The sequence below is a fragment of the Phycodurus eques genome, chromosome 13 (genome assembly GCF_024500275.1).
Source record: "Phycodurus eques isolate BA_2022a chromosome 13, UOR_Pequ_1.1, whole genome shotgun sequence".
Taxonomy (NCBI): Eukaryota; Metazoa; Chordata; class Actinopteri; order Syngnathiformes; family Syngnathidae; genus Phycodurus; species Phycodurus eques.
In genome coordinates this window covers 12,135,147-12,161,840 of record NC_084537.1, presented here as the reverse complement: position 1 = coordinate 12,161,840, position 26,694 = coordinate 12,135,147, and the positions used below count along the sequence as shown (strand labels likewise).

The 26,694-nt window shown below is 40.8% G+C and overlaps 1 protein-coding gene and 1 long non-coding RNA gene across 2 annotated transcripts; one reads left to right on the top strand and one right to left on the bottom strand.

Moving 5' to 3' along the window:
- Window positions 1-15,317: 15,317 nt before the first annotated feature.
- Window positions 15,318-19,577, top strand: LOC133411952 (growth/differentiation factor 8). The gene is made up of 2 exons (XM_061694827.1): window positions 15,318-15,674; window positions 16,986-19,577. Exons 1-2 carry the CDS (start codon window positions 15,359-15,361, stop codon window positions 17,753-17,755), a joined length of 1,086 nt encoding a protein of 361 aa, XP_061550811.1. The 5' UTR covers window positions 15,318-15,358; the 3' UTR covers window positions 17,756-19,577.
- On the bottom strand, window positions 16,860-26,694 carry LOC133411953 (uncharacterized). The gene is made up of 3 exons (XR_009769708.1): window positions 26,606-26,694; window positions 22,823-23,142; window positions 16,860-20,419 (listed from the first exon to the last, which is right to left on the bottom strand). It is a non-coding gene; the product is annotated as an uncharacterized LOC133411953 (long non-coding RNA).

Genomic DNA, 26,694 nt, shown 5'->3' with positions numbered 1-26,694 from the left:
AGCTACGTGTTTACAACATGTAATTCTCCTTGTTTTATGTTGACTTTGACAGGAAACTTCAGCTGGGAGTGTCAATAAACTTGAACTTGAAGGCCTTTTTTTAAAGAATTGTTCGCTATCTGCCAAACTGCTGCTTGTTGTGAAGTGAGTAGAGTTCACTGCCAGCATTCAGCGCTCGTATCTCAAATTTTTGTTTGCAAGTCAAAGCAGAAGATCCAAATGACATCTCGTATCTCCAAAACACTTAAGTCGGGTCACTCATATCTCAAGGTACCACTGTATGTAAATACAGTATTTTATAGAGCACATAAAAAAATCAACTGCAGCTGAAATAAGATATAATTAAAATCGGACATAAAATAATAACAAATTATAATACATACATAAAATTTTCCTTTTTAATACAAATATAATCTTTAAAAACATGAAACATCGATGACATCCAGAGACTCCTGCAGTCCCTCCACTGTGTCTTTATATCAAACTGTCACAGTCCTAACTTTGGCTGCCTGCTGTACCATCAGCAACCGGTTGATGGTCTCAAGGTGTATCAAGTTGTGGTCAGATTCCCCACAGGAGGGAAGAGAGAAGAGCCATATGTTACCTTCACATTACCATACAGGAGGTTCAGAGTTGTATTCCCTCTCGTTTCAGAATCTACATGTTGTGAAACGAGAAAAAACAACCGACCAATATGAGGTTGCCGGTATGGTGAAATTGTAATCTCAAGATCACAGCGTGCATGACGTCACTCGCACTGGCTGCAGCTAAAGGTTAAATGTAAACAAACAACTGCATATCTATATGTCCATCCATCCATCCATGGTGGCTGATGTAACAAAATTTTAGATTTGACTCGTGACATATAGTATGCAGTACATCAACCAACCACAACTTTAAGTACTGCATATTTTCACAATCTAATGAGATCCAATCCAAATTATGCCTTCCTGTGGTTACGATATTTTGACTTACTGGCACTGTGGGCGGTAAATTCGGACTATTCTGGAACAGTATAGGAACAATCAAAAATGATATACACCAATTTATTTCCTGTTGCCTTTTTATTTCCTTTAAAAGTTTATCGCAAGGTTCTCACATACTCAAATACAATACCCAATGAACTCCCAGCAACCAATAAATATTCAAACCGTGCCCCTTAAGTTAACATAAAACCAGTCTGAGCGGTGAAACCACTTTGACTGCAGAGAGCCCTGATCTACAGCTTCTGTTGTTGGCTCCCAGGAGGCTGGGCCTGGTCAATGTATACACCCGTGAAATACCGGTAGTATTGACAGCCCCTGATAAACTGAAAGTTGACAAGCACCTGGATGATCTTGTGGGAAGAGAATTACTTTGTATCACTTACACATTTCCTCTCCGGGGAAGACTCAGCTCTTTCTGGAATAAAGAAATGGGGAAAAAAACAAATTAGGAATACAGAAACATTACTTTGGTGTGAATAACCATCATGATGTTAGTGAAAAATAAGTATATTTGTATTTACTGTATACAGTTATCTTTAAGTATAGTACCATAAAAAGGCATGAGCCTCCTCAAATTCTTACAAATGTATGATTTTAGTATCCGCACTTTAAAGTTTAAGATCATTAAACAAATGTCAATATTAGACAAAGATAACCCACGTAAACATTAAGTCCAGTTTTAAAATGGTGGTTGTATTTATTAAGGGGGAAAAAAACTATTCAAAGCGAGTGAAAAAGTAATGGCCCCCTAAACCAAATGGCCACCCCTCAGCAGCAACAACTGAAACTCAAGCGTCTTCTATAACAGGCCATGAGTCTTTCACATCTCTGTGAAGATATTTTGGGCCACTCATCCTTGCAGAATTGTTTTAATTCAGCAAAGCTGGAGGATTTTCAAACATGAGCGACCTTTTTAAGGTCATGGCGCACCATTTCAATGGGATTCAAGTCCGAACTTTGACTAAGGTATTCCCCAAAACATTGGGTTTTTTTAATTTTTATTTATTTATTTATTTTTATTTTTATGTTATTATTTTTTAAGCCATTCGGAAGTTGAATTGCTGGTGTGTTTGGGATAATTTTCCAGCTGCAGAACCAAAGTGTGCTTTAGCCTCAGCATTAAGTTAAACTGACTTATCCAAAGCAAGCTTTGTGGTTGTTTTACATACGCGACATGGAATCATCGGGGAAAACAAAGGGCGGCGGGATATGCCTCTATATCAACGAAAAATGGTGTACGGACGTTACGGAGCTCAGCACACACTGCAGCCCGCATTTGGAGTCGCTATTTTTAAACTGTAAACCATTCTACTCGCCACGTGAGTTCGCATCGTTCCTACTGGCTGGAGTCTACATACCGCCTCAAGCTAACACGAACGCCGCACTGCTAACGCTCGCCGAACAAGTCAACGAAATTGAAAAAAAACACCCGGACTCACCCCTCATTATTCTCGGGGACTTTAACAAAGCTAAACTCAACCACGAACTCCCTAAATACAAGCAGCACATCGACTGTCCTACCAGGGAAAATAATACTTTAGACCACTGCTACACTACGGTAAAAAACGCATACCGTGCTATACCTCGTGGAGCCCTGGGCTCGTCTGATCACTGCTTAATTCACTTAATACCGACATACAGGCAAGAACTTAAATGCGCGAAGCCTACAGTGAAAACAGTGAAAAAGTGGACCAATGAAGCAAAGATAGAACTTCAAAGCTGTTTAGACGGCACAGACTGCAGCTGGCAGCCTGGATGAATATACGGACACTGTCACATCCTATATCAGTTTCTGTGAAGAGGTTTGTGTACCAACAAAATTATTTCGCACATTCAACAACAACAAGCCGTGGTTCACTGCTAAACTTAAGCAGCTTCGCCAAGCTAAGGAGGACGCATATCAGAGCGGGGACAGGGCCCTGTATAATCGAGCTAGAAACCAGCTGACTAAAGAAATTAACATTGCAAAGAGGATCTATGCAGCAAAGTTGGAAAATCAGTTTAGCGCAAACAACTCTAAATCAGTCTGGCATGCATTCCAATCGCTGACGAATTACAAGTGACGATCCCCCCCAAGCTGAGAACAATAGCACACTAGCCAACGACTTGAATACCTTCTACTGCAGATTTGAAAAGGACAGTTTCACACCACACACCCACCCGGCCGCACCCGCGACCACAATCACACCTCTGACTTCTGCGTTAACCATCCATGAACAGGATGTGAGACGCATCTTCAAACAACAAAAGATTAACAAAGCGGCAGGCCCGGACCATGTGTCCCCATCCTGCCTCAAATCTGCGCGGACCAGCTCGCTCCAGTCTTCACTCAGATCTTCAATAGATCTCTGGAAATGTGCAAAGTTCCATCCTGTTTCAAACGCTCCACCATCATTCCAGTCCCCAAGAAACCTGCAATCTGGGGTCTGAATGACTACAGGTCTGTCGCTTTGACATCTGTGGTCATGAAGTCCTTTGAACGTCTCGTGCTGGACCACCTCAAGAGTGTCACAGGTCCCATGCTGGACCCCTGCAGTTTGCCTACCAAGCGAACAGGTCTGCGGATGATGCAGTCAACATGGCACTGCACTTCATCGTAGAGCACCTCGACAGTGCAGGGACCTACGCGAGGATCCTGTTCGTGGACTTCAGCTCAGTGTTCAACACCATCATCCCTGAACTCCTTTCATCCAAGCTTCTCCAGCTCAGCGTCTCACCTGCCATCTGCCAGTGGATTTACAGCTTTCTGACGGGCAGGACACAGCAGGTCAGGCTGGGGGAGGCAGCATACACACGCAGCATCAGCACTCGGGGGCCCCAAGGTTGTGTCCTCTCTCCGCTACTCTTCTCTCTCTACACGAACGACTGCACCTCAGCGAACCCGACTGTCAAACTCCTGAAGTTTGCAGATGACACCACTGTCTTCGGCCTCATCAAGGACGGTGACGAGTCTGCATATCGACAGGAAGCGGAGCGGCTGGAGCTGTGGTGCGGCCGACACAACCTGGAGCTGAACACGCTCAAGACTGTAGAGATGATCGTGGACTTCAGGAGGCATCCTTCGCCACAGCTGCCCCTCACGTTGTCCAGCTGCCTTGTGTCAACCGTCGAGACCTTCAAGTTCCTGGGAATTACAGTCTTTCAGGACCTGAAGTGGGCGACCAACATCAACTCCGTCCTCAAAAATGCCCAGCAGAGGATGTACTTCCTGCGGCTTCTGAGAAAGTACGGCCTGCCTCCGGAGCTGTTGAGACAGTTCTACACAGCGGTCATCGAATCAGTCCTGTGTTCTTCCATCACAGTCTGGTTTGGTGCTGCTACAAATAAGGACAAACTCCGACTGCAACGGACAATCAAAACTGCTGAAAGGATTGTCGGTACCCCCCTACCCACCCTTGAGGACTTGCACGCTGCCAGAACTAAGACAAGGGCATGCAAAATCCTCTCGGACCCTCCAAACCCCGGTCACCAGCTCTTCCAGCTCCTTCCCTCAGGTAGGCGCTACCGATCAATGCAAACTAGAACTAGTAGACATTCCAACAGCTTCTTCCCTCTTGCAATCAACTTCTTAAACAGCTAACCTATAATTCCATTACAACAAGCTGGCAATTTTTTTACTTGAGTTCGTTGTTATATTTCTGTGGGGCCAATTATGTATTACTCGTGCACTCACTGTGGTTTTCTCGCCATGCTGCACTATTTGCATATACTGGCCACTCATGCCAGATTAGCATCTGCCCCATTTGCACACTGATTGAGGAGTATCTGTAACATTTGCACAACCAACATTGTCCCAGATGATCGCACTACTCGTCACTTTAAACCGCATACACTCCTTGAAGTCTCAGCGCCCTTTGCACAATGGTCATTGCACCGGACTATTGCAATATTAGTCATTCGAACTGCTCTACGTGCTAGAGGACTCTGCATCATTTTGCACAATTGTTTTTTGTCAATGTCTTTATGTCTCCAAAGTATTCTGTAAATTGACTGTCTGTTGTACTAGAGCGCCTCCAACTACCGGAGACAAATCCCTTGTGTGTTTTGGACATACTTGGCAAATAAAGATGATTCTGATTCTGACATGGTTTTATGTTTAGTTTGACACTTTTAACTGGGAGTGGCAATAAATAGCTTGAAGCCTCTTTTTGAAGAATTGTTCACAATCTGCCAAACTGCCGCTTGTTGTGAAGTGAATATGGTGGACGTGAACTTACTCTTATCTCAAAGTAAAAGCAATTTTTTTTTTACAAACGATGGCTCGTATCTCAAAAAACATGGATTCGGGTCACTTGTATTGCAAAGCACGAGTGTATTTTAACATTAACACTGTGCTTAAATATGGGAACATTATTTTTAATGTGCTTGAATAATTATTCAATTAAAATGTATTGCACAAAAAGTTAAATATTTTTTTTACCTAAATAAATGGTTTTTTTAAAAAAACATCTCTGAAAGATTAAATGCAAATGTATTGTACTAAAAAGTTAATTACAACTGTACTGTACTTTGGCATTGATTCTTTCGCGTACCACTAGAGGGGGTTTGTGGACCACTATTGGTACATGTACCACACTTTGAGAATCACTGCTCTATTGGTTTCAGATCAAGCCTTGACAATTGAAGAATATTCTTTTGTTTTGCCTTCAAACAGAGCATTGTCCTCTCAGTTTTGTAGCATTTGAAATGTCAGAAGGTAATATTGGCACACCTCACCTATACACCTCACAATTCATCTTGTTCTCCTCTTAGCATTATCATTAAAAATCAATGAGGCCGTTCCATTAACAGCCATACATTCCCATGTAATAACACTGCCACGACTATGTTTGACACACAATGAGGTATGCTTGGGATCATGAGCTGTTTCTTTTCTTTTTTCCCCCCAGCATGTTCAAGTAATCTAATTCTAGAAAATGTGTGGCTTTTTTTTTATTTTTTAGAATTTTTCTTCTGTATTGTTTCATTTTAAATATGTCGTGGTGGTGTATGAAGCTGAAATCCTAATAACTAATGGAATCATCCAAACATCTCCAGACCTAACTGGAGGTTGGTTAGTAAACATATTCTGAACATTCATTAGATGTTTAACAAGCTACTGCATAAGAAGTTCTTCTGATGGATCAATCACCCTCAATCCCCCTGATTTCCCTCTTAGTGCATGTAAATGTCATTAGCTTCAGTGTGGCCTAGTTTCCTGCATTACAAATAGGTTCTGAGTCACTGAGAATACAGTGGGAGTCTTCACTGGGGCATGCCATGCCATGTGTTTGGTAGAATTGAGGTTAAACAACGTTGAGAGCAGTCAGGATTTGGTGACAATAATTTTTGTAATAATTATCTAATTTCACCTATTCTCACAAAAGATTAGGGATATTTGGCTTGGGTGAAATTTCAGGATGAAGCTACTAATATGCACTAAAGGTGAAGTTAATTTGGCTGTCTCTGCAATTTTTGATGTCGAACTGGTCAATACCTTTTGCACAATATACTGTTCTCTAACAAGAAGCTGAATGGCAAAATTCACAACAGTTTTTTTTTTTATTATTTCAAAGAACTCCCACTTTTATGCCTTTCTGTGACTTTTCCAGTCTCTCTGTTGCTAACCTGTTGATGACAGTTTGTGATACTCTCAGCTCAGTGGCCACTTCCCTCTGTTCCCACTGGTATACCTTTTTTTGTGAATTGTGTAATTGGTCTGACAATTATTATTTATTGATGACAATTAATTTATCTTTGCTCCTCTGTGTATGCAGCACTGTTTAGTGACCAACGGAACAATTAAATGCTCTTCCACTAGTTGCATTTCATACAACAGAATAATAGCTTTGACCCAGATTTCACACTGAGTAAATACATTTGTGTGTAAATTAAGACCAAGAGAATCATTATTTTAGTATGCTGTGTTTTGGTGGAATTATTGTTATGTGGTGTGCCATGAGATTTTTCTAATGTACAACATGTGCTTTGGCTCAATAACAGTGGGGAAATACTACATGATGTTCCTGTGCTACCCGAATTAAATAATTTGAATGAAACATCTAAAAATATTAATCTTTTTACTCTCGTGTCAAAAGTAACCCAGTTAATAATCCAGAAAATAATAAAGGTGTTTCAGAGGTGCTATACAGTATTGCGCCCCTAGTTCTATATAGCGCCCCTGGTTCCATATGGCACCATAATACATCACTGGGGTTCTTCAGGGTTAATAACTGCATGTGATAGTTTTATGTAGTACCCATGATTCTATAACACCACGAAGTTCTTATGATAATACATTAGTATTAATATCTAAGAGCCACTTGGTTCTTATTTTGTGCTACACAGATCCATTGAATAATGGTTGTTTGTAAATAGAACCACAAAGAATGGGTGTTAGATAGTACCCAAAAGCGGTTCCCCAATGTGTACAAGCTAAAGAACTGCATTTGCGTACTACGTAGAACCTTAATCTTTTAGAGTATATGCTTAATAATTCCACATTAGAGTAATATATCCCTAACTACTACCCTAACCCCGCAGTTGGGACCTTTCATATTAATTATTAATATTATCAATATTCTCCTCCTAAACCAGAAGCACCAAGATTACAGTAGTTTATTTACTGCAGAAAATGTACACAGCTCTGATGAATGGCACTTAATTATTCCCACTATAGGAAAACAAACATGGCATTCAGGAGACGATAAAGGAGGTGTTCCTGTCTAGATCATGTGTGCTCCCCTTATCACCAAGGCAACCAGATTTACCAAAGCCTTGTAAATGAGATGCTCCTAAATAAACACAAGCTCGTGGTCACTTCACAACACTGCCACCGCCTGTACAAATGATCAACACATTATGTATGATTACATCTATAGAGGGGGAAAGAATGGGCAACACCCCGATGCAAATCCTCACAAAATGCTGTTATCTCATCCTCACGCTCATTGTAATTTGCCTGGAAACAAGCGGCGTGTCGTGACAGCGTCCATGTATTTATTTACCTGTAACCCACGTCGTCTAAGGATATTCGGCTCATCCATGATTAAAGACAACAAAAATACATAAACCCTCCAAAGCGTCTTGTTGCTCAGTCAAGCCATTTTGCTATATGCTGCGCCCGGGAGAAAGTGCTCCTCCTCACTGCTGCGCCGCCAAAATCCCACCCCCCGCCTCTTCTTCCTCTTCATCCTGCTCATCTTCTTCGCTTGGTGTCACCACAGACCCCTGAAAGGTTGTCACTTAAGCCGGTTGATCACGTGGCGGAGAGGAGGATGGTGTGTGTGTCTTTGGATGGCCAGAGGTGGCAAAAGTATTCACAAAGTAAGTACAGAAATTTATGTGGTTTTTATTTTTTATTTTTTTTGAAATACACTGGTTGTCAAATATATGGTCAAATATGTACAAAACAAAACCAGTTTTGATAACTTGGCACAAAAGAAAAAAAAATTGGCACATAAAAGGATCTCTTTTATGAAAGGGTAGTTTACAATTCCCCGCGGCACCCCAAATAATTCCTTTTTGTCATATTTGTTGAAACTGTCAGTATGACCTGGCAGTAGTACATAGGTAAAATACTGTGACAAAAAAAAAATCAATCCTCTCTGGCCCCTTCTTGTGCCTCTAATTTGATTTGCAAGAAATCACTGCAGCTGAGGAAAAACAACCAGAGACAGAAAACGTGATTGACAAGGTATCTATCGATTATTTCTTGTGCGCTCACTGTGGTCTCATGCCTACCTGGTGCCTTGGGCTTCAGGTGCTTTGCTGAAACTATGGTGAAAAATCCACTTCCGGAAAGTAAAAAAAAAATGCCACTCCCTCGTTTGCATGTCAGAGCTGAGAGAATTCAGAAGCAAGGCAGAATTAGTAAAATTTTTGCTCAACAGGTTAGTTTATCACCTCTGACGCCGTATAATAATATGGCCGGGCAGATCTTGCCCTGGGCTTTGAGTTTGAAACCAGGAAACTAGCGGAAAAGCATTTAGTTGTCAACTTGCTTTGTCTTTCATTATTTGTCACTGACATAGCTAGATAGAAAATCTAGATTATTTCTAGTAAATAACAATCATTTTTTGTGAAATGAAATGGTTAGTGCTTGAAAATAACTGCCATAGTCCATCACTAACCGATACTAATGTGGTAGTATATATGTATGTACCCGCAAAACAACTTTCGCAAATTCGCTCAGTCCACCCCCCCCCCCCCCCCCCCCGAGTTACTCACCGGGGTAGCGACTGCGGTCTATGGCGCATGGAAACGGAGGCAACGCCACAAAGGGAAGCGAGTCCAAGTGAAGCTCTGCAAGAGAGGATACAGACTGGCGTTCCCGTCGATATACTGGCCACTCAGGTGCCTGAGTAGCATCTGCACCATTTGCACAATCAACTGAGTAGTATCTGCAACATTTGCACAATCAACATTGTCCCAGATTAACGCACTACTGGTCACTTTAAACTGCATACATTTCTTGAAGTCCCGGCGCCCTTTGCACAATGGTCATTGCACCGGACTATTGCTCTAGTAGTCATTCAAACTGCTCTAATTGCTTGAGGACTCTGCATCCTTTTGCACAATTGTTAAAATAAAAAAATAAATTATACCAGCATTACCAGATTACGAGCAATTTTTTATTGCTCACTGACTGTTTTTCAATGTCTTTATGTCTCAAAAGTATTCTCTGTCAATTGATTGTCTGTTGTCGTAGTAGAGCGGTTCCATCTACCGGAGACAAATTCCTTGTGTGTTTTTGACATACTTGGCAAATAAAGATGATTCTGATTCTGATTCTGATTTGGGGGACCCTCTTGACAATTTAGCATCAATCGGCACCCTCAATGTAACCAATGAGTGTTACAATGACCGTGCCCAAGAACTGTGCTTTGAAGTGATCTGCTTCTGTTGTCACCCAGCAGTACAACAGCAACCCTTTCTTTTTCTTTTTTTTTTCATATGACAATGGCTTGTCTTTTACTCTGTGTTGTCACATGACCAGCTATACAAGCCCTCATTGTTTGTCATTGAGAAATTCTCTATTCATGGGATACAGGTAGATTTGGAAACATTAATGCCATCCCTTTAATTTGCCAGTTTTAATATATGTTTAATGGAATATAAAGAATGCAATTTTTAAAGAGTCAGCAAAAGAAAACAATGTGGTTGCTTTAGACTCCCACATAAAAGTGTTTTTTGACTGTACAGTATGACAGCATTGGACTTTTTGAAAAGGGTCTATCTATATCACAGCAATTGCACAATTGCACATCTTGTTGTTTTTTACTTGCCTGAGGTTGTCATTCTGAAAGGTAAAGTCCCTTTTTTATAAGGTTGTTGTGTTATTTACATCTAGCATAATGAAAGTGCAGAAGGTGTTGTTTTATATTCAGATTGTTAAGCGGGGTATACCGATAATCAGGACGAATTTGAGAATTTTGCCCCCTTACGATTACAATCAGAAAAGGCCTGATTATCGGATCAGTAAAAAAGATTCTCCTTAAGGATTATCCTTTAGTGCAGGGGGTGTTAAGAGGGATTTTCCTATTTCCTGTGTGGTGTGCTGTGTTGGTCATCTCGAGCACACCACACAGGAAAATCCCACTATCAGAGCAGTAAGTACAGTACACACTTGACAATTTATTCCTTGTCACTCAAATTTAAAACATTGGTTAACAAGTTGAAAATTAATGTGGGTACAATCTTAAAAAAAACAACAACAAATTTTACATGACGAAAATCTGAAACTGGCTACACATTAATTAGTGGCTTATGCCATCTAGTGAAAGAGCATTTAATTGTTCTGCATGTCACTACACGTCGCTGGCATAGATGGTTGAACAAAGCCACATTATTTGTAGTAAATAAATGATTTTCGAACTAATTTAGTGAACTTTGATAATATATACACACCTAATGGTCTCTCACGGTAAACTAATGTAGAGCACGCAGCACACTGGTTGGGAATCACTTTCATACCATCCAAAAGAATTAAATAGGTGTGAAGAGTTGGTTTTCACTTTTGTCAACTCAAGTGCCTTGCATTGTCAAGTCACTGTCACGGCTGGAAATCACTGCCCTGCATAATCGATTTCCACCAAACCTTGACCACTGAGAACCCGTTGAATCTTGGTGAGGCCCAGAATAAAAGTGGTAAATGATTAGTCACCACAATCACACACGCAGAAATCAAAACTTGTTCTTTTTAATATATATATTTTTTTTTGACCAGCCTTGGTGTAAACCAAATTTTCACATGCAGAACAGAGAGAAAAAAGAAGAAGACAAAAGGAACAGTGATAGTTGACTCCTGCAGCTCTCAGATAAACCAGTATCGGGTTCATGACGTCACCAACTTTGCACAGAAGTGGCACACGCGCAAAGGAAGAGTCCATAACATTTAGATTCGGATCCTGATAAATGCAGATGCATTTATCTATTTTCATAGTTTGTCATTTTGCCAATCATTGCCACTTCAGTGGTTTACACTGACATTTGATATACACAGTACAAGCCACTAGAGGTCATAGTAGTGATGCACAGTGCAAGACTAGAGCAGGGGTAATAGTAAGTCATAAATGGAATACGCTTATGTAAAACTCATTCGAATTCGTGGGTCATATTCACCCCAGTTTGATCTCAAGTGGGCCGGTAGAGTATATTTGTGGCTTATAAGATATAAATAACAATTATTCAACATGTTACCCCATTGTTTTCATGTAAATAAGTACATGGACAGTACGTTCAACAAAAACAAAAACAAAAACAATTCCAATTTCTCCAGTATTCAGAATCATTTTCGCCCCCATTTACACTAGTGCAACTTAAAGATCACAGTGGATCTATGTAGGCCTACTGTATATAGGTTTTATAGAACAACTTGTTAAGATCAAAAAATCATTTTAAATGTACATACATTTTCACATCTGGGAATCTTGACAACTTCCACTGAGACTCATCACACCATACAAACTAAAGTGGGCACTATTCAGACAGAGGGCGCAGTTAGCCACCAACTTTGGAAATGTATTCACAAAAATACAAGTTGTGGCAGTGCATGAAAACCAACAAAAGGCTTCAACAAAACCAAACTCTTTTGAACTGAAGCTGTTGAGTGGTGTTTTGCAATATTCCGTGACTTAAAATATTTCTACAGGAGGTATTAATTTTCACAGAACTGAATTCTTCACAGCGCAAAGGTGGCACAACATTTGATATGAAGTAGGTTTACTTGGCTCCTGCAACTTGGCATCCTTTGACCTTCACAAGTGCATCAATATCAAGTGTCAAATCCTGAGTTGTATTGAATTTCAGAATGTCATTTAAGTGGCGAGTGGCCATTTAAATGGTCATCAGTGTGACCTCCAGTGAAGTACATTAGCAAGCAATTGGATTGAGAAAAAGCAGTGGATGTGTTCTGTATCCCGACAGGCTGGACTGGACCGCCTGATGGGCCGGTTGTGGCCCGCGGACCGTATGTTTGACACACCTGGATGGAAGGACAACATTTTTCTCGAAGGACCTCATGTTGAGTGACTTGACAGTGAGAAAACAAGACCTCGCATTGAGACGGAATGCAGGAGGTGGCGAAGGTACTCACAGTCTGTACGTAAGCAGAAGTACAGCTTGCCTACTTGTTTAAAACAAAAAAAACACTCCTGTAATTGAACTCCTGTAATTAAGTCAAAGTAAAAAGTACAGACTGAAATATACTTAAATACAAAAGTAAAAATGTATTGTTAATGTCAATTATATATACATATGTAATTGAAAACTTAAACGCTCTTGCCAATGGGTATGAATGTGAGTGTCATTAGTTGTTTGTCAATGTGTCCTGCAGTTGGCTGGTGCCCAGTTCAGAGTGTAACTGGGCTCTCGCCCAAAGTCAGCTGGGATAGGCTCCAGCTCACCCGTGACACAAGAGAGGCTATCGAACGACATCAAAATGTCTTTTTCTCCCCCATCCTGCAGAATCATATGTTTTATATAATAGATATACCGATTGCAGGACAAACTACAAGACTGCATACTTATATGACTCACAAATGTCTTTCACACACTTCTAACTTACAAGTTCGGATTGCCTGATGTGGTGCATGATTGCTTCATTAACTCTGTGACTCACAGCTCAGAAATCCATACACACACGTGTATGCACGCGTGCACACACACATGAAGAAAACTATAACTTCTTCCTTTACCTAGACAGCAACTCAGTAGACATCGTTCTATCTCCTGGACATGCTGAAACGTGGCTCACAGCATTGAGAACTTCAAACATGTTGGCTCTCTTTCAATATATAAGGGGTGTGTTCAAACATTTTATTTACATGCCCTGAGATAACCGCTGCTGTTTTCGTTTGATGCGAACAAATAAGAACTATTAACATGACAGGTAGGGTTGCAGGGTGTATTGCCAAAGTGCCCTGACATGTCGCTTTGTACCACATGCGTTTGGGAGATTTTGTTATGGTCCAATAAAAACAAGTTTGAACTTTTTGGCTATAATTCCAAAAGATCGGTTTGGCACAAACACAACACTACTCATCAGCAAAAGAACACCATACCTAAAGTGAAGCATGGTGGTGGCGGCATCATGCTTTGTTTTTCTTCAGCTGGAATCAGGGCCTTGGACAATGGAGGGGAATTCTGAACATTTCAAAACAATAGTCAGTGTTAGAACAAAACCTTCAGGGTTTTGTTGACAGCAAAAGAGTCAGAAAAAACATACTAAAGCATCAAATATTTATCTGGTGTTCATCAGAGGTGCTTTAAGTCGTGGGAGGTGTGTGCTGACTCCCATTTAAAATGAGTTTAAATGTGATTGGTTAATTCTGAACACAGCCACATCTCATTTAACAGAGGTTATGCACACTTGTCCAACAACATTATCTCACTTGTTTATTTATTATTTCTCCTCTCAAAAACGATTTTAATTATTTTTTTCATTTGACTAGTACAGGTGAAAAAAGTCTCAAGAGAGTTAAGTAAGTGAGGACATCTGATTTCTACAGCACTTTTCACAGCAAGGGCTCACGTAGCTACACATCACGTAGATGTATAATACTTTGGTTAGTAGTTTTGGTTAAGGCAGCGTTGGAAAATAATGGTGGCGACAGAAACTATTGACACTGGACATTTGTACTCACTTTTGTTGCCAGCGGTTTTGACATTAATGGCTGTGTGTTGAGTTATTTTGACGGCACACTGAACTGAACACAGATTACATTGTCCCATGATAAGATTTTAAAGAAGAGAACAACATGAGGAAAATATTATAAGTCTGGAAGCGATCGAACCTAAATGGTGGATATGAAGAGATTTGTGAGAGAGAGTGAAAATCAGTTGCTGCAGATGCAAATAAATGAAGCCACATATCGTGCCTTTGTTTTCACTTTGGCAACATAACAGTTTTAACTGTTTCAAAAACACATTTGACGCATGGGAAATGCATCTTTTAAGCCTGTGTTCACTACATATGAACAGTTACAAATCCGCTGTGAAAAACAATTCAAATTAAATACAGTACTGTACTATTGGTTGTACTTCATTTCCATGCACACAGCAGCTGTTATCTTATTTGACACATGTGTCTGTGACTGTGCTGGACAGACATTCAGACGAACAATCATGCTGCTTTTATAGTTATCAATAAGCAATCACATGATAATTACTAATCCTGGTAAAGCTAATTAAGTTCTGTGTTGTTCCCCACCTGAAAAGTGATCCTTACAATTTAACTTATTTAATGTCCATGTAAAGAAAAAAATACAAACCCCAATTCCACTGAAGTTGGACATTGTGTAACACCTAAATAAAAACAGAATACAATGATTTGTAAATCCTTTTCAACCTACATTCAATTGGATATACTACAAAGACAACATATTTAATGTTCAAATTGATGAACGTTATTGTTTTTGTGCGAAATATTCTCTCATTTTGAATTTGATGCCTATAACACGTTCCCCAAAAGCTGGGACAGGGGCAATTAAAGTGGGCTTGTATTATGTACTTGTACGTGACAAAATGTGGTAAAACAAAGTGAATTGTCCTGTTTAAGCCAGTCCAAAAAAAAAAAACAATTAAACTTTTGCTTGCTTCGTTTTTCTTTTCTTTTTGGAAATGGGTTCTACATCCCCTAGTTTGTAATTGTCCCAAAATAGTTAAAAAATGATTCACCACAAGTTTGTTTAAATACTTCCCAGGAGGTCGTTAAACACATTACTGTCCTGGAAAATGCCATGTAACGTTGACTAAGCCCAACAAAGGTCACCTGATTGAGCAAGGGGTGTGGCAACACAGAAGCTCTATAAATGAAAGCATGCCAAGAATTTCATCATCAGCGTACACAGACCTCATCCAGGCAAGAGCAACACTCCCAGACCAAACCCGCCATGCGCAGATCATGCACGCTGCTCTCCTCCTTGCTACTCCTGATCTCTGGATCCAGCTCAGGGGAGTGTAGGCCTCAACAGGCTGGGGAGCGAACACTCGATGCGGACAATGAGAAGGTCCAACTAGTGGAGGCGGTCAAGGCGGGAATCCTAAACTCACTTGGCATGGACAAAGAACCCGAGATCACCCAAAAGGCCTCCGAGCGAGAGTTGAGTAGGATGTATCGGCTGTACTGGGAAAGACTGAGGGAGATGAGAGGAAATTCCAGCCAGTGGACGGGAGGGACCACGTCGAAGGTGCTTTTTCCAGCTACAGGTGAGCGCCGTGTAGTAGGAGCTTGTGACTAACACACCTGAGTGAAAGGAACGTGTGAGTGGGAGTAGAAAGGAATGTTTGATGTAAAGTTCATTCATGAAATCTTATCATGTGAGTTTACCCGTAAAAAGCCCAACAAAGCAAACATATCTGCCCCCCTGTGCAATGTTCCACTGTGCCTGCTGTTATTTATTACATATCCTGGTTCTTTTGTTATTTTTTATCCATCCATCCATCCATCCATTCATTTTCTGAGCCGCTTATTCTCACAAGGGTGTGCTGGAGCCTATCCCAGCTATCATCGGGCAGGAGGCGGGGTACACCCTGAACTTGTTGCCAGCCAATCGCAGGGCACATACAAACAAACAACCATTCACACTCACATTCACACCTAGGGGCAATTTAGAGACTTCAATTAACCTACAATGCATGTTTTTGGGATGTGGGTGGAAACTGGAGTGCCCGGAGAAAACCCACGCAGGCACGGGGAGAACATGCAAACTCCACACAGACTCCACCCCGGTCCTCAGAACTGTGAGGCAGACGCTCTAACCAGTCGCCCACCATGCCGTTATTTTCCATCCATCCATCCATTTTCTGAGCCGCTTCTCCTCACTAGGGTCGCGGGCATGCTGGAGCCTATCCCAGCTATCATCGGGCAGGAGGCGGGGTACACCCTGAACTGGTTGCCAGCCAATTGCAGGGCACATACAAACAAACAACCATTCACACTCACATGCACACCTAGGGGTAATTTAGAGTCTCCAATTCATGCATGTTTTTGGGATGTGGGAGGAAACCGGAGTGCCCGGAGAAAACCCACGCAGGCACGGGGAGAACACGCAAACTCCACACAGGCGGGGCCGGGGATTGAACCCCGCTCCTCAGAACTGTGAGGCTGACGCTCTAACCAGTCGTCCACCGTGCCGCCTGCCGTTATTTTTTATTATTTACATTTTATTTAATTTATTTTTTTACATGTAAAACTATTCCACTGTGCCTCTTTTATATTTATTCACGGTCACTATAGTATTATACTGCATTTAGTATAATGTGAGATACAGAATGTGAGTGTGAAAGGCTTTTTTTTAAATTATTTAGCATTGTGGTTTTTTACACAACTTTTATTGCAGCAGCACCATACAATGACAGTAAAGACTTTCTATTCTATTCTACATTCCTACTGACATTTACAAAATGTGACAGGCACACCTTGCATCCGATTTATTTTTACATATATATTTGGAAGTGCTTTGGGAATACAGTGAAATTAAAAACTTCACACATTCCTACGCTTTCTTTCTATTGTAGGGCCAATAAAAGCACCTCAAGGGGAGGAACCGCTACCATTGCCCCCTGGTCAGCACATGCAGTGGTACAGAGCTGTTTTCCATAAGAACCCAAGTATTCAAATGGAGGCCATTCTAACCCGAGCTGAGCTCAAGGTTTCCAGGCACAGTCTAATACATCCAACACATTCTGATTTAAGGCAGATTAAAGTTCAAGTCAAACGCCTGGAGGTGGGGAACTTAACTGGACGGACACACATGGACCCTCACGTTGATGTCTCACTCATGCAAAATGTGACGATGGACATCAGCACAAAAGTGACAAAGTGGATGAGAACAGATGATACGTCATTGGTTGTGAACGTAAGGATGGCAATGGGTGAAGGCGACCCAACTATATCTTTGGAATTAGACTTAATTCAGCCCAAAGCGGCAAAAAATCGAAGGCTGCCTCGCTCCAACATGGAGGACGAGTGCAACGAACAAGGCTGGTGCTGCCGCAAATCAATCAACGTGTCGTTCAAAGACATTGGCTGGACCGACTGGATCGTGGCCCCCACGGAGTACACCATGCACTTGTGCGACGGCACGTGCCCGCACAACTACAAGCCAGCCACCATGCACACTCAGGTCAAGTCTCGCCTGCACCAGATCCTGAAGGGCGGCTCGCCTCGGCCTTGCTGTGTACCGGCATCCTACGAGCCCATGGTCCTCATGTACTACGACAGCAGGGGGAAGTTGAAACTGACACCTTTTGATGACCTGATTGTCACTAAATGTCACTGTGCCTAAGGCAGACAAAGTTAATGACTATTGGAGCTACTTTTGTTTTTGCTGGCTGGATTTTTATGTTTTCTTTGAATGTTTTATTTATTGAAAGTTCTATTTATTGTCCTAAACCATATTAATGTCTCAAGTGGACTATTGCTGTTGTTACATAATTGTACAAAGCAGTGTTTCCTAAACTAAACAGTGTTTCCTAAATGGAAATGCCATTAATCCGATCCAGCTTCCCCAAAAATCTTTGTAGTGTGTGTTTTTAAAAAGGAAAATAGCACTCTATAAAATTGTACTTTATAAAAAGATACATTAATGATGTAATTAAGTAAAAGATAAGGAAATTTAAGTTTTGCCACATTTTTGGTTACAATTCAATGGACATTGTGCTGCTCCGTTGATATGTGCAGCTTGGCCATTGGGTGCAGTATAATGCAGACATGAAAATAAATGGAGATGGTCACAACCAAACTCAGTAAGCTGCAGTCATATTTGTTGTTTTTCACAGACAATATTTATGTGAGTATTGTCTGTTTTTTGGGCCACTCATATCTCAAGGCAGCGCTGTATTGTGCAATTGGGGCCTGTTTATTGAACACAAAGCTATTGTTCTGTTGTATGAATGGCAGCAGGTGGATTCACAGGTTAATTGTACCTTCTGCCATCTTGTGAAACAGCATTTAATTGTTATCCCTGTCACTATACATCACTGGCATAGATATTACTAAAAGAATTATTTTTAATGAATAAATAATTTCCATTGCATGGCACAGTTGTTGGGAATCACTGCTATAAAATACTTTTTCATATTTTATTGTCATTTATGTTGGGAGGTATTGTAATACAGCAAACTTTTTTTAAATTTGTATTTCAATGTAATTTTTATTTATCAATACTGACCTGTTGCACTTGAATTTGCAGTATCAACAAGGACATTTCATAATAAACATGCGGGAAATAAAAGACTTGTTGGCTATGCCATTATCAAATGAATTCAGTACTTTATGAAGGTCAGGGTGTGTTTGCACGGGAAATCAGCTTATTGATAATTTATATAGTATCTCTTATGAATGACCCTGACACAGCTTTGACTGTAGCCTTGACCTTGGCACGGGACGTAGACGATTAGATGTTATAAAATAAAGTGAAAAGTTCAAGGGGTTGAACTTAGTAGAAAAGTGCACGGAAAGTTAAGCACTATTACATATAAAACTGACTTTGTTTTACATCAACAACAGCAAAAGGCAATGAATAGACTGCAATTTTTCACTTGAACAAAATGACAAACTGGCTATGGGCTACTAGAGCTTCTGTTTAATTAAATTTATATTTAGACAGATCTTTTGGAAATTAAGTTAAAAACATTTTTAGCATGTATGTAAAGTACAGTATTTTATTTTATATTTTATTTATAATGTAATTACAACTAATGATTTCATAACATTTAGAAAATGTGTTTTATTTATTTTACTGTATTATTTACAATAAATCAATTGAACAATAATGAGATATATATTTAAAAAGGAATACAAATCAATACTTTTTCGAAAATATACAGGGTGGGTGAAAAGTAACAAATTGCTTATAGAATGTTTAGTATTACTTAAGTTATGAAAACATTTTTGACAACACTAATGGAGATTTCTTGTCTGTCTTTCTTTCCTGTGAATATACGACATCCTTGACATCATTCAAAAGGTTGTTCATTTCTCTTGAGGAAACTAGTTAATGCCAACTGATTTTCTTTCATTTTCCTATGTAATAAAGAACATGTACAGTATCATTTGCTGAAATAAATTTGTCAGTAATATGGACTTTATTACAATGATTTTCTAATGTCGAGTTGCTTTTCCTCCAGCCTGTATATAACCAAAGTATATGCAGGGTAAAAAGTAAAATAAAACATTATTTAATAAACATAAAAAAATTTAAAAAGTTATGTTAATGCAGCATATAATCCAGGATATTTGATCACATAAAATCTTGGTGGGCCGTACTTTGCCCACCCATTGTAGGTACTGTTATTTCCTGTTTTCCGAAAACATAAAATTATGACTTGGGCAACTATAAACTATGAGGCGGAGGAAATCTTTCAAAGACTAATGTTTAATGGCTGTAGTAGTAGCTAAGAAGTGTGAACATAATGCCCTTACTTTTTCTCACAGTGAGGGTGATTCATTTAAAAAAAAAAAAAAAAGAGAAAAAAAAATGGCAAGATGTGTACCCTCCATCCATCCATTTTCTGAGCCGCTTATCCTCACAAGGGTCACAGGAGTGCTGGAGCCTAACCCAGCTATTTTTCATTGAAATTGAAACAAAAACTCCAAAGTGCTTTCTTGATCCAACAGTAACATTACCACAGTGTGTGGTACTTTCCCATCTGCATGGATTGATCCAAATACACCATTCATCATCAGCAAGTTGCATATCAAGTGGCTCTTATTCTTACGTATGGTTTGTTCAGCAAGCTATATGGTTCATGGAGAGAAAGAGTCTATATAAAAAAGAAAATTCTTATCAGATTGTCATGTCTGGTCTTATAATTGTGGAACAATATAGACGTCGTCATCTCGGGAGTCCGGGAGAATGTAAAGGTTACATGCAGGATCGTTGCTGTATATTGCATCATCGGGTGAATCACACTGCAAGTACAAATCCTCAGCGGGTACACAAGGTGGCCTGTGGAGAAACAATGAGCAGTTATGTAAATTTCAAAAGTAACAACAAAACCATTTGGGCAAATATTAGGTCACAAGCATGCATCCATCCATCCATCCATCCATCCATCTATCTATTTATTTTCTGAGCCGCTTCTCCTCACTAGGGTCGCGGGCGTGCTGGAGCCTATCCCAGCTATCATTGGGCAGGAGGCGGGGTACACCCTGAACTGGTTGCCAGCCAATCGCAGGGTACGTACAAACAAACAACCATTCGCACTCACATTCACACCTCCGGGCAATTTAAAGTCTTCAATAACCTACCATGCATGTTTTGGGGGTGTGGGAGGAAACCGGAGTGCCCGGAGAAAACCAACGCAGGCACGGGGAGAGAACATACAAACTCCACACAGGCGAGGCCGGATTTGAACCTTGGTCCGCAGAACTGCGAGGCAGATTGCTAACCAGTACGTGCCGCCCAAATACTTTGTTATTGCACTAATTAAGCAGATTTTTACAGGTATCTCTACTTAGCTTTGTCATGGGTCTGTGTTCTGGTTTGAGTCTTCCCCCTGTCTCGTACACACCTGCTCCTGAGAGCATCTTCACCACCTGTGCCTCGTTCACCCTAATTACCCCTTGCATTTAACCTCGTGTCTCCTTCTTTCTCGTCACCAGTTCGTTGGACCTTGTCGTCGCGCTGGAGCATTCCTTCTTTCCACGTCACAGACTCACAGTAAGACTAGACCCTGTTCCGATTATCGACCTCGCCTTTTTGTCTCACGTTTTTGGATACTGTTGCCTTTTTTGGATTGCCTGCCTGTGTACTGACCTCTGCCCGTATGTTAAACCTCTCTTTTTGAAACTGTCCATTTGTTTTGGAGTCGTGCATTTTTGGGTCCTATCCTCTGTTCCGTTCATGACAAGCTTGGATTTATTTTTCGGACAACTATTTATTTTACTTACTTTACTCCCTAAATTTGAAAAAAAGAGGTCTACTTTCTACTCCTTTGTAGAAAGGCCCGTGAGATTTGTTGCCCCCACCTCCGCGGATAATGACAACAGTAAAAAAGACAGCGGTAAACTCAACTGCTGTTGAGATTTTGGATTGATTGACATCTTCGTGGCTTTTAAAGGGCCCCCAGGGGACATTAGCCACATGGAAGAATATCAACCAGGAAGTATCATTTTTTTTTTTTTTGTCATCAGAGTCTTTTTGAGATTCAAACTCTTTTGTAAGGGGTTCCTGGCCAAGGTGTGCCCCACACTAGTTCTTCATAAAATATACATGAACAGGGGCGTTGAACTGGGGGGGAAAGGGGACAACTGTCCCAGGCCCATGAATAGTTGGGTGGGCCCCTGGCTGTCTGGGAGGGGGCACAAATTCCCTCCTCCATCAATAAATAATATCTGGAAGGAAAACTTCATCTGTCTGCACACCCACCTCCATGTTCTCCAGTCATGGCCTTATTTTGTCTACTTATTAACATTAGCTAATTCAGCTTTTTGTTTTTTTGTTAATCATTTCACAACCTTAAAGCTGTGGGACCATGTTTTTGATAGCATGTCCAGTTCCCCACCCCCATTCTCAGTACAAGCACAAGGTTTTTATTAACAGTGCCAAAAGTTGCTTACAATTGACAGTAAAAAAAAATCCTTTACTTCTGCACTTAAAGTCCCTGTAAAGTGAAAATAAATATGCCTTCGAAATATGACACACCATAGAGAAGAGTGTTTCTAACAACTCTGCCAAATTTGAATTACTACAACTTCCAATAGAATATTTTTTATACTTGCACACAACTACATATTTAAGATATAAAAATATATCTGCTTTAAGCCACCGGTGGCTGGAATATATCCCACCGGGCCATGTGGCACTTTCCCATATGCATCACGTGGTGCCACTTTAGCCACACAATACCCCAAAATGCTATGGAGCCACAATTGTGTACTACATAGTTCTCAGTCCTTGCATATGTTTTCAGCAGTTCTAACATGTATAATGCATTTAGAAACTAAATCTCTGAATTGAATTGACATGGTCTTGAAGTATTTAAGTACTATTTCTTTTTTTGTTGTTTACGGCAAGTAAAGGAGTTGTATCAATATTCCTATTTACTAGTCTTTTTCACACAAGTATCTGTACTTCTACTTAAGTACAGAGTGTGAGTACTTTAATGGTTTTCCTTTCCCAAGTTGTGTTCTTAAACCTTCAGTCATCAACTGCTTTGTTTCACTAAAAGACGACTAAGGTCACATTCAGTCCAAACGGGGCTTTTTCTCTCGAACACAAGGCAAATAGGGAAATCGCATCACACAAAATGTTTCTTCATCTGTTTCTGTTCCGTTCTGGGGCTGTACTTCACTTTCATATGTCACACTTTCTGAGTGTACATAATTGTGTAAAAAGAGAATAGAACACCTCCTCTGAGGGCTGGCGCAGCTTTTCTGGCTCGTCAAGTTTTCATAGATGGGGGTATTCTCGGTTGACTTTGTTCTGACCATGCCGGCGTACTGGTGGTCCCACTGGGGCGTCGCTGGGCAATCCTTCTTTTGGCTTTTTCTTTGACTCAATAGTTGCAGACTCCATTTCTTCTTACAGAATTTGACCATGATGGTAACAGCAATGGCAACCAGCATCAGAAAGAAAAGTGTTAGGCCCACGGCGAGACCTACGGGGGAATTAGGGGCGGCACATGTGGTACCGTTTCCAGGGACACAAGTGTTATTCTCCTGCATGACCTGCAAAGAAGAAAAACAAAAACAAGGAAGTCACTATTTACCTTTGGCCCCCTGAAAGTTTGGCACAATTTTCACACTTTTGTTCCAAACTAGTCCTCCACCATAAACATAATACTCAAATATAGGGGCAAGTATGTAATATAGTGGGGCAAATATTAAGCCCGCCACACACCGAGTGAACTGGCTAAACATAACTGAACTGGACAATTGCTGGGAAAAACAAAACAAAAATACAGTGGGCGACTCACACCCACACAACAGGCAATTGACCCTCGCACATATACCAACCCACTGCAATGAAAAAAAAACGCAATTCCTGATGTTCTTTCCAGGAAACAACATTTTGAGGTGCCATATTACTGTACTGTGTTTTTTTGTTGTTGTTGTAGTGAACCACAAAAACATGGTGCGATTGTCAAGGATGAAGCGGATTGCCCTGGCCGCTGTCGCCGTATAATAATAAACAAAGAGAGCAAACTGGTGAGAAGCAAGAGTGGATATTTAAGAGGCTGTTGGCAATGCTCACCCCATTCACTGATGGCACTTGTGCATTTCGGCGACAGATACTCTCCACAGGTACATACAAAATTATAACTATAGTCAAGTATGTAGTATTGTAAAAAAACAGCAGCTTGGCAGCAGCCATCTTCGCACCAGGAGACACAATTTTTATTGTGAAAGTCGCCATGGCATTTTTGCTTGACTGTTGCATCTGTGACATCACGCTGTGATTCAAAATTTAGAATCACAGCAAAACTAGTGGCTGACAGCCAGCCACTCATGAAAACTAGTTGCTAAAAACCTCACACTGTGCGTGACAGTTCAGTTTCGTTCGGTCACTCAGCATGTGGCTGGCATTAGGATTCCCCCACTGAACATATTAGGTAAGGTAATTGGTATGTAACCACACACGGGTATGAGCAGAACCCAAACAGAGTACACCAAACCACAGTAATCGTTGGCGATGACTTTCAATGTCCACTGTGACAGTTCTAGAGAACAACAGGCGACTGGCAAGTAACAATAAATTTCAATAATAAGTGCAGCCCAAGCGTCTCTGCAGACTTGGGAAGGGTACGAGAGCCTGGACATCTAATGTTCCGCAATCCACTGGCAGCACAATAGGGAAACTCACACTCCGTTGTCATCGCAGCACAACAGCAAACAGCCACGTGGACAGGCAAACAGAAAGCAGGAAGGGCCAAGGCAGAACCTATAGTCAGGCACAGAAGGCTGAGATGATAACCAGGAAAACGATGAGGCAGGCAGAGTCAACAACGAGAGATCAATCCAAAGAGGAGTGCTGGAGAGTCTTGCATGAGAGTGAAAGAATTTGGAAAAAATAAAGTATGCAGGAGAGGCTAGGAAGAGTGGAACAGTGAAAAGGTGAATGGAAAAACACTGAGAGCACTCAGGTACTGTAAAACATACATCCATCCATTTTCAACACCGCTTATCCTGGTTAGGGTCACGGGGCGCTGGAGCCTATCACAGCTGACTTCGGGCGAAAGGCGGACTATACCCGGAACTGGTCACCAGTCAGTTGCAGGGCACAACCATTCACACCCACATTCACACCGTCACTGAGTGGGAACTGAACCCACAATGCCCACACTAAAGTCAAGCGAGTGTACCACTACACCAGGGGTGTCAAACTCATTTTTGTCACGGGCCACATCGCAGTTATAGTTCCACTCAGAGGCCCGTTATGGCTGCAAACTCATATGAATGTATGATTGTCTCATATTATTACATATACACAAATTAATGGATAATTAATTTTGAAATCAAAAACCAGTAAAAACGGTTCAACTACAGTATGAATCTATTTTATTTTAAAAGTGGGGTTGGTACCAAGAAATGCTTGTAATATCTCAATATTTTTATAAGTGGAGACAATTTGGAATTTGGTATTTTAGCAAGAAACACAAAGTCGATGCACACTCTCGCAGGCCACATAAAAATACCTGGCGGGCCGGATCTGGCCCCCGGGCCACCAGTTTGACACCTGTGCACTACACCATCAGTGACCTTACCGTAAAACAATGGAGCCCAATTGTGATATGTCTAATACTGTACGTAAATGCAGCTCAGGCCTGGTAAGCACATAAAAGTAATCAGGCTGTTTTTGTCCCAATTTTGCCTCTGCACGACTAAAGATGACAAACACCAGACTATTTTATGTCTTATATGATTTTCCCATCAGATTATGCTGTCATTTGAGGTGTGTTCAGAGTGAATTCGAAATTTTTTTTATATTAAACATGTTCAATATTTGTGACAGAAACTTTTCATATCGGGAAAGCTGACGTCTCCCGAAACATGACTCCGTCAATTGTGATGTGAAATGGAATATAGCGACCTGACTGAGGAACAAGGGAACGGGCGTAAATAATAATAATATATCTATTTTTTTTAATTAAAAAAACATGCCCTACCCAACGTAGTATTTTGTATTTGTGGATTCACTAGATGGCAAGAAGTATTTTCCAAAATCTTTACTGAAGACATCACCATTCACGCCCACCTCCGGTCCCTTTGGCAACACTCAAGAAACATCGGCAGAATTATTTTCTATCCTGCAGTAGTGTTCTTGACATAATTCTAAAAAATATGGAGATTGAGACAAATTGTTCTGGAGTGAATTTCTATAGGTTGGCAGCTCTGAATTCATAGCCATAAATGCAGTTTTAATAAAAAATTATCATAATAATCTTCAGATGGAGCCAAATAAATAACAAATGATTTTAACAGTGAACCACAGCTATTAGCGGGGGCTATGGACTGAGCCCTGCTGCAAATCTGCAGTACTTGGCGCTACTCCGTAAAAAGGTTAATAACTGTCTATAGAAGCCACAAGATGGCGAACACTTTCACTGCTTTGGCATGAGCACAAAAAGAACTAATAACAGAAGATAGGTGGCCGACTGGTTAGAGCGTCTACCTCCCAGTTCTGAGGACCGGGGGTTCGATCCCCGGCCCCGCCTGTGTGGAGTTTGGATGTTCTCTCCGTGCCTGCGTGGGTTTTCTCCTGGCACTCCGGTTTCCTCCCACATCACAAAAAACGTGCATGGTCAATTAATTGACAACTCTAAATTACCCATAGGTGTGAATGTGATTACAAATGGTTGTTTGTTTCTATGTACCCTGCGATTGCCTGGCAACTAGTTCAGGGTGCACCCTGCCTCCTGCCCAATGATAGCTGGGATGGGCTCCAGAAAATGGATGGATGGATAATCTTATAGGGCCTAATTTTAACTCGATTTTTGTTCTTCTGAAGGTCACTTCTTTTCATCGGTATTCACGTTACCACACATAAAAGGTTCACTTGCTGAAACTGCCTTTAATGCTCAATTAAATAGATGAATACATTCTGTAGTTGTTGTATTGGCAGGACATCAAGTATAGCTAGTGCAAGACTTTTTTTCTTGGCCTAGAAATTCAAAATAAACAGCCACCTTACCGCTTGAGACGCCAAAGTCGAGAGTTGTGAGCAAAGTTGTGCAGTTTGTCTTAAACCCACACTTGCAACAGAGTGGTTCCTCTTTTCTG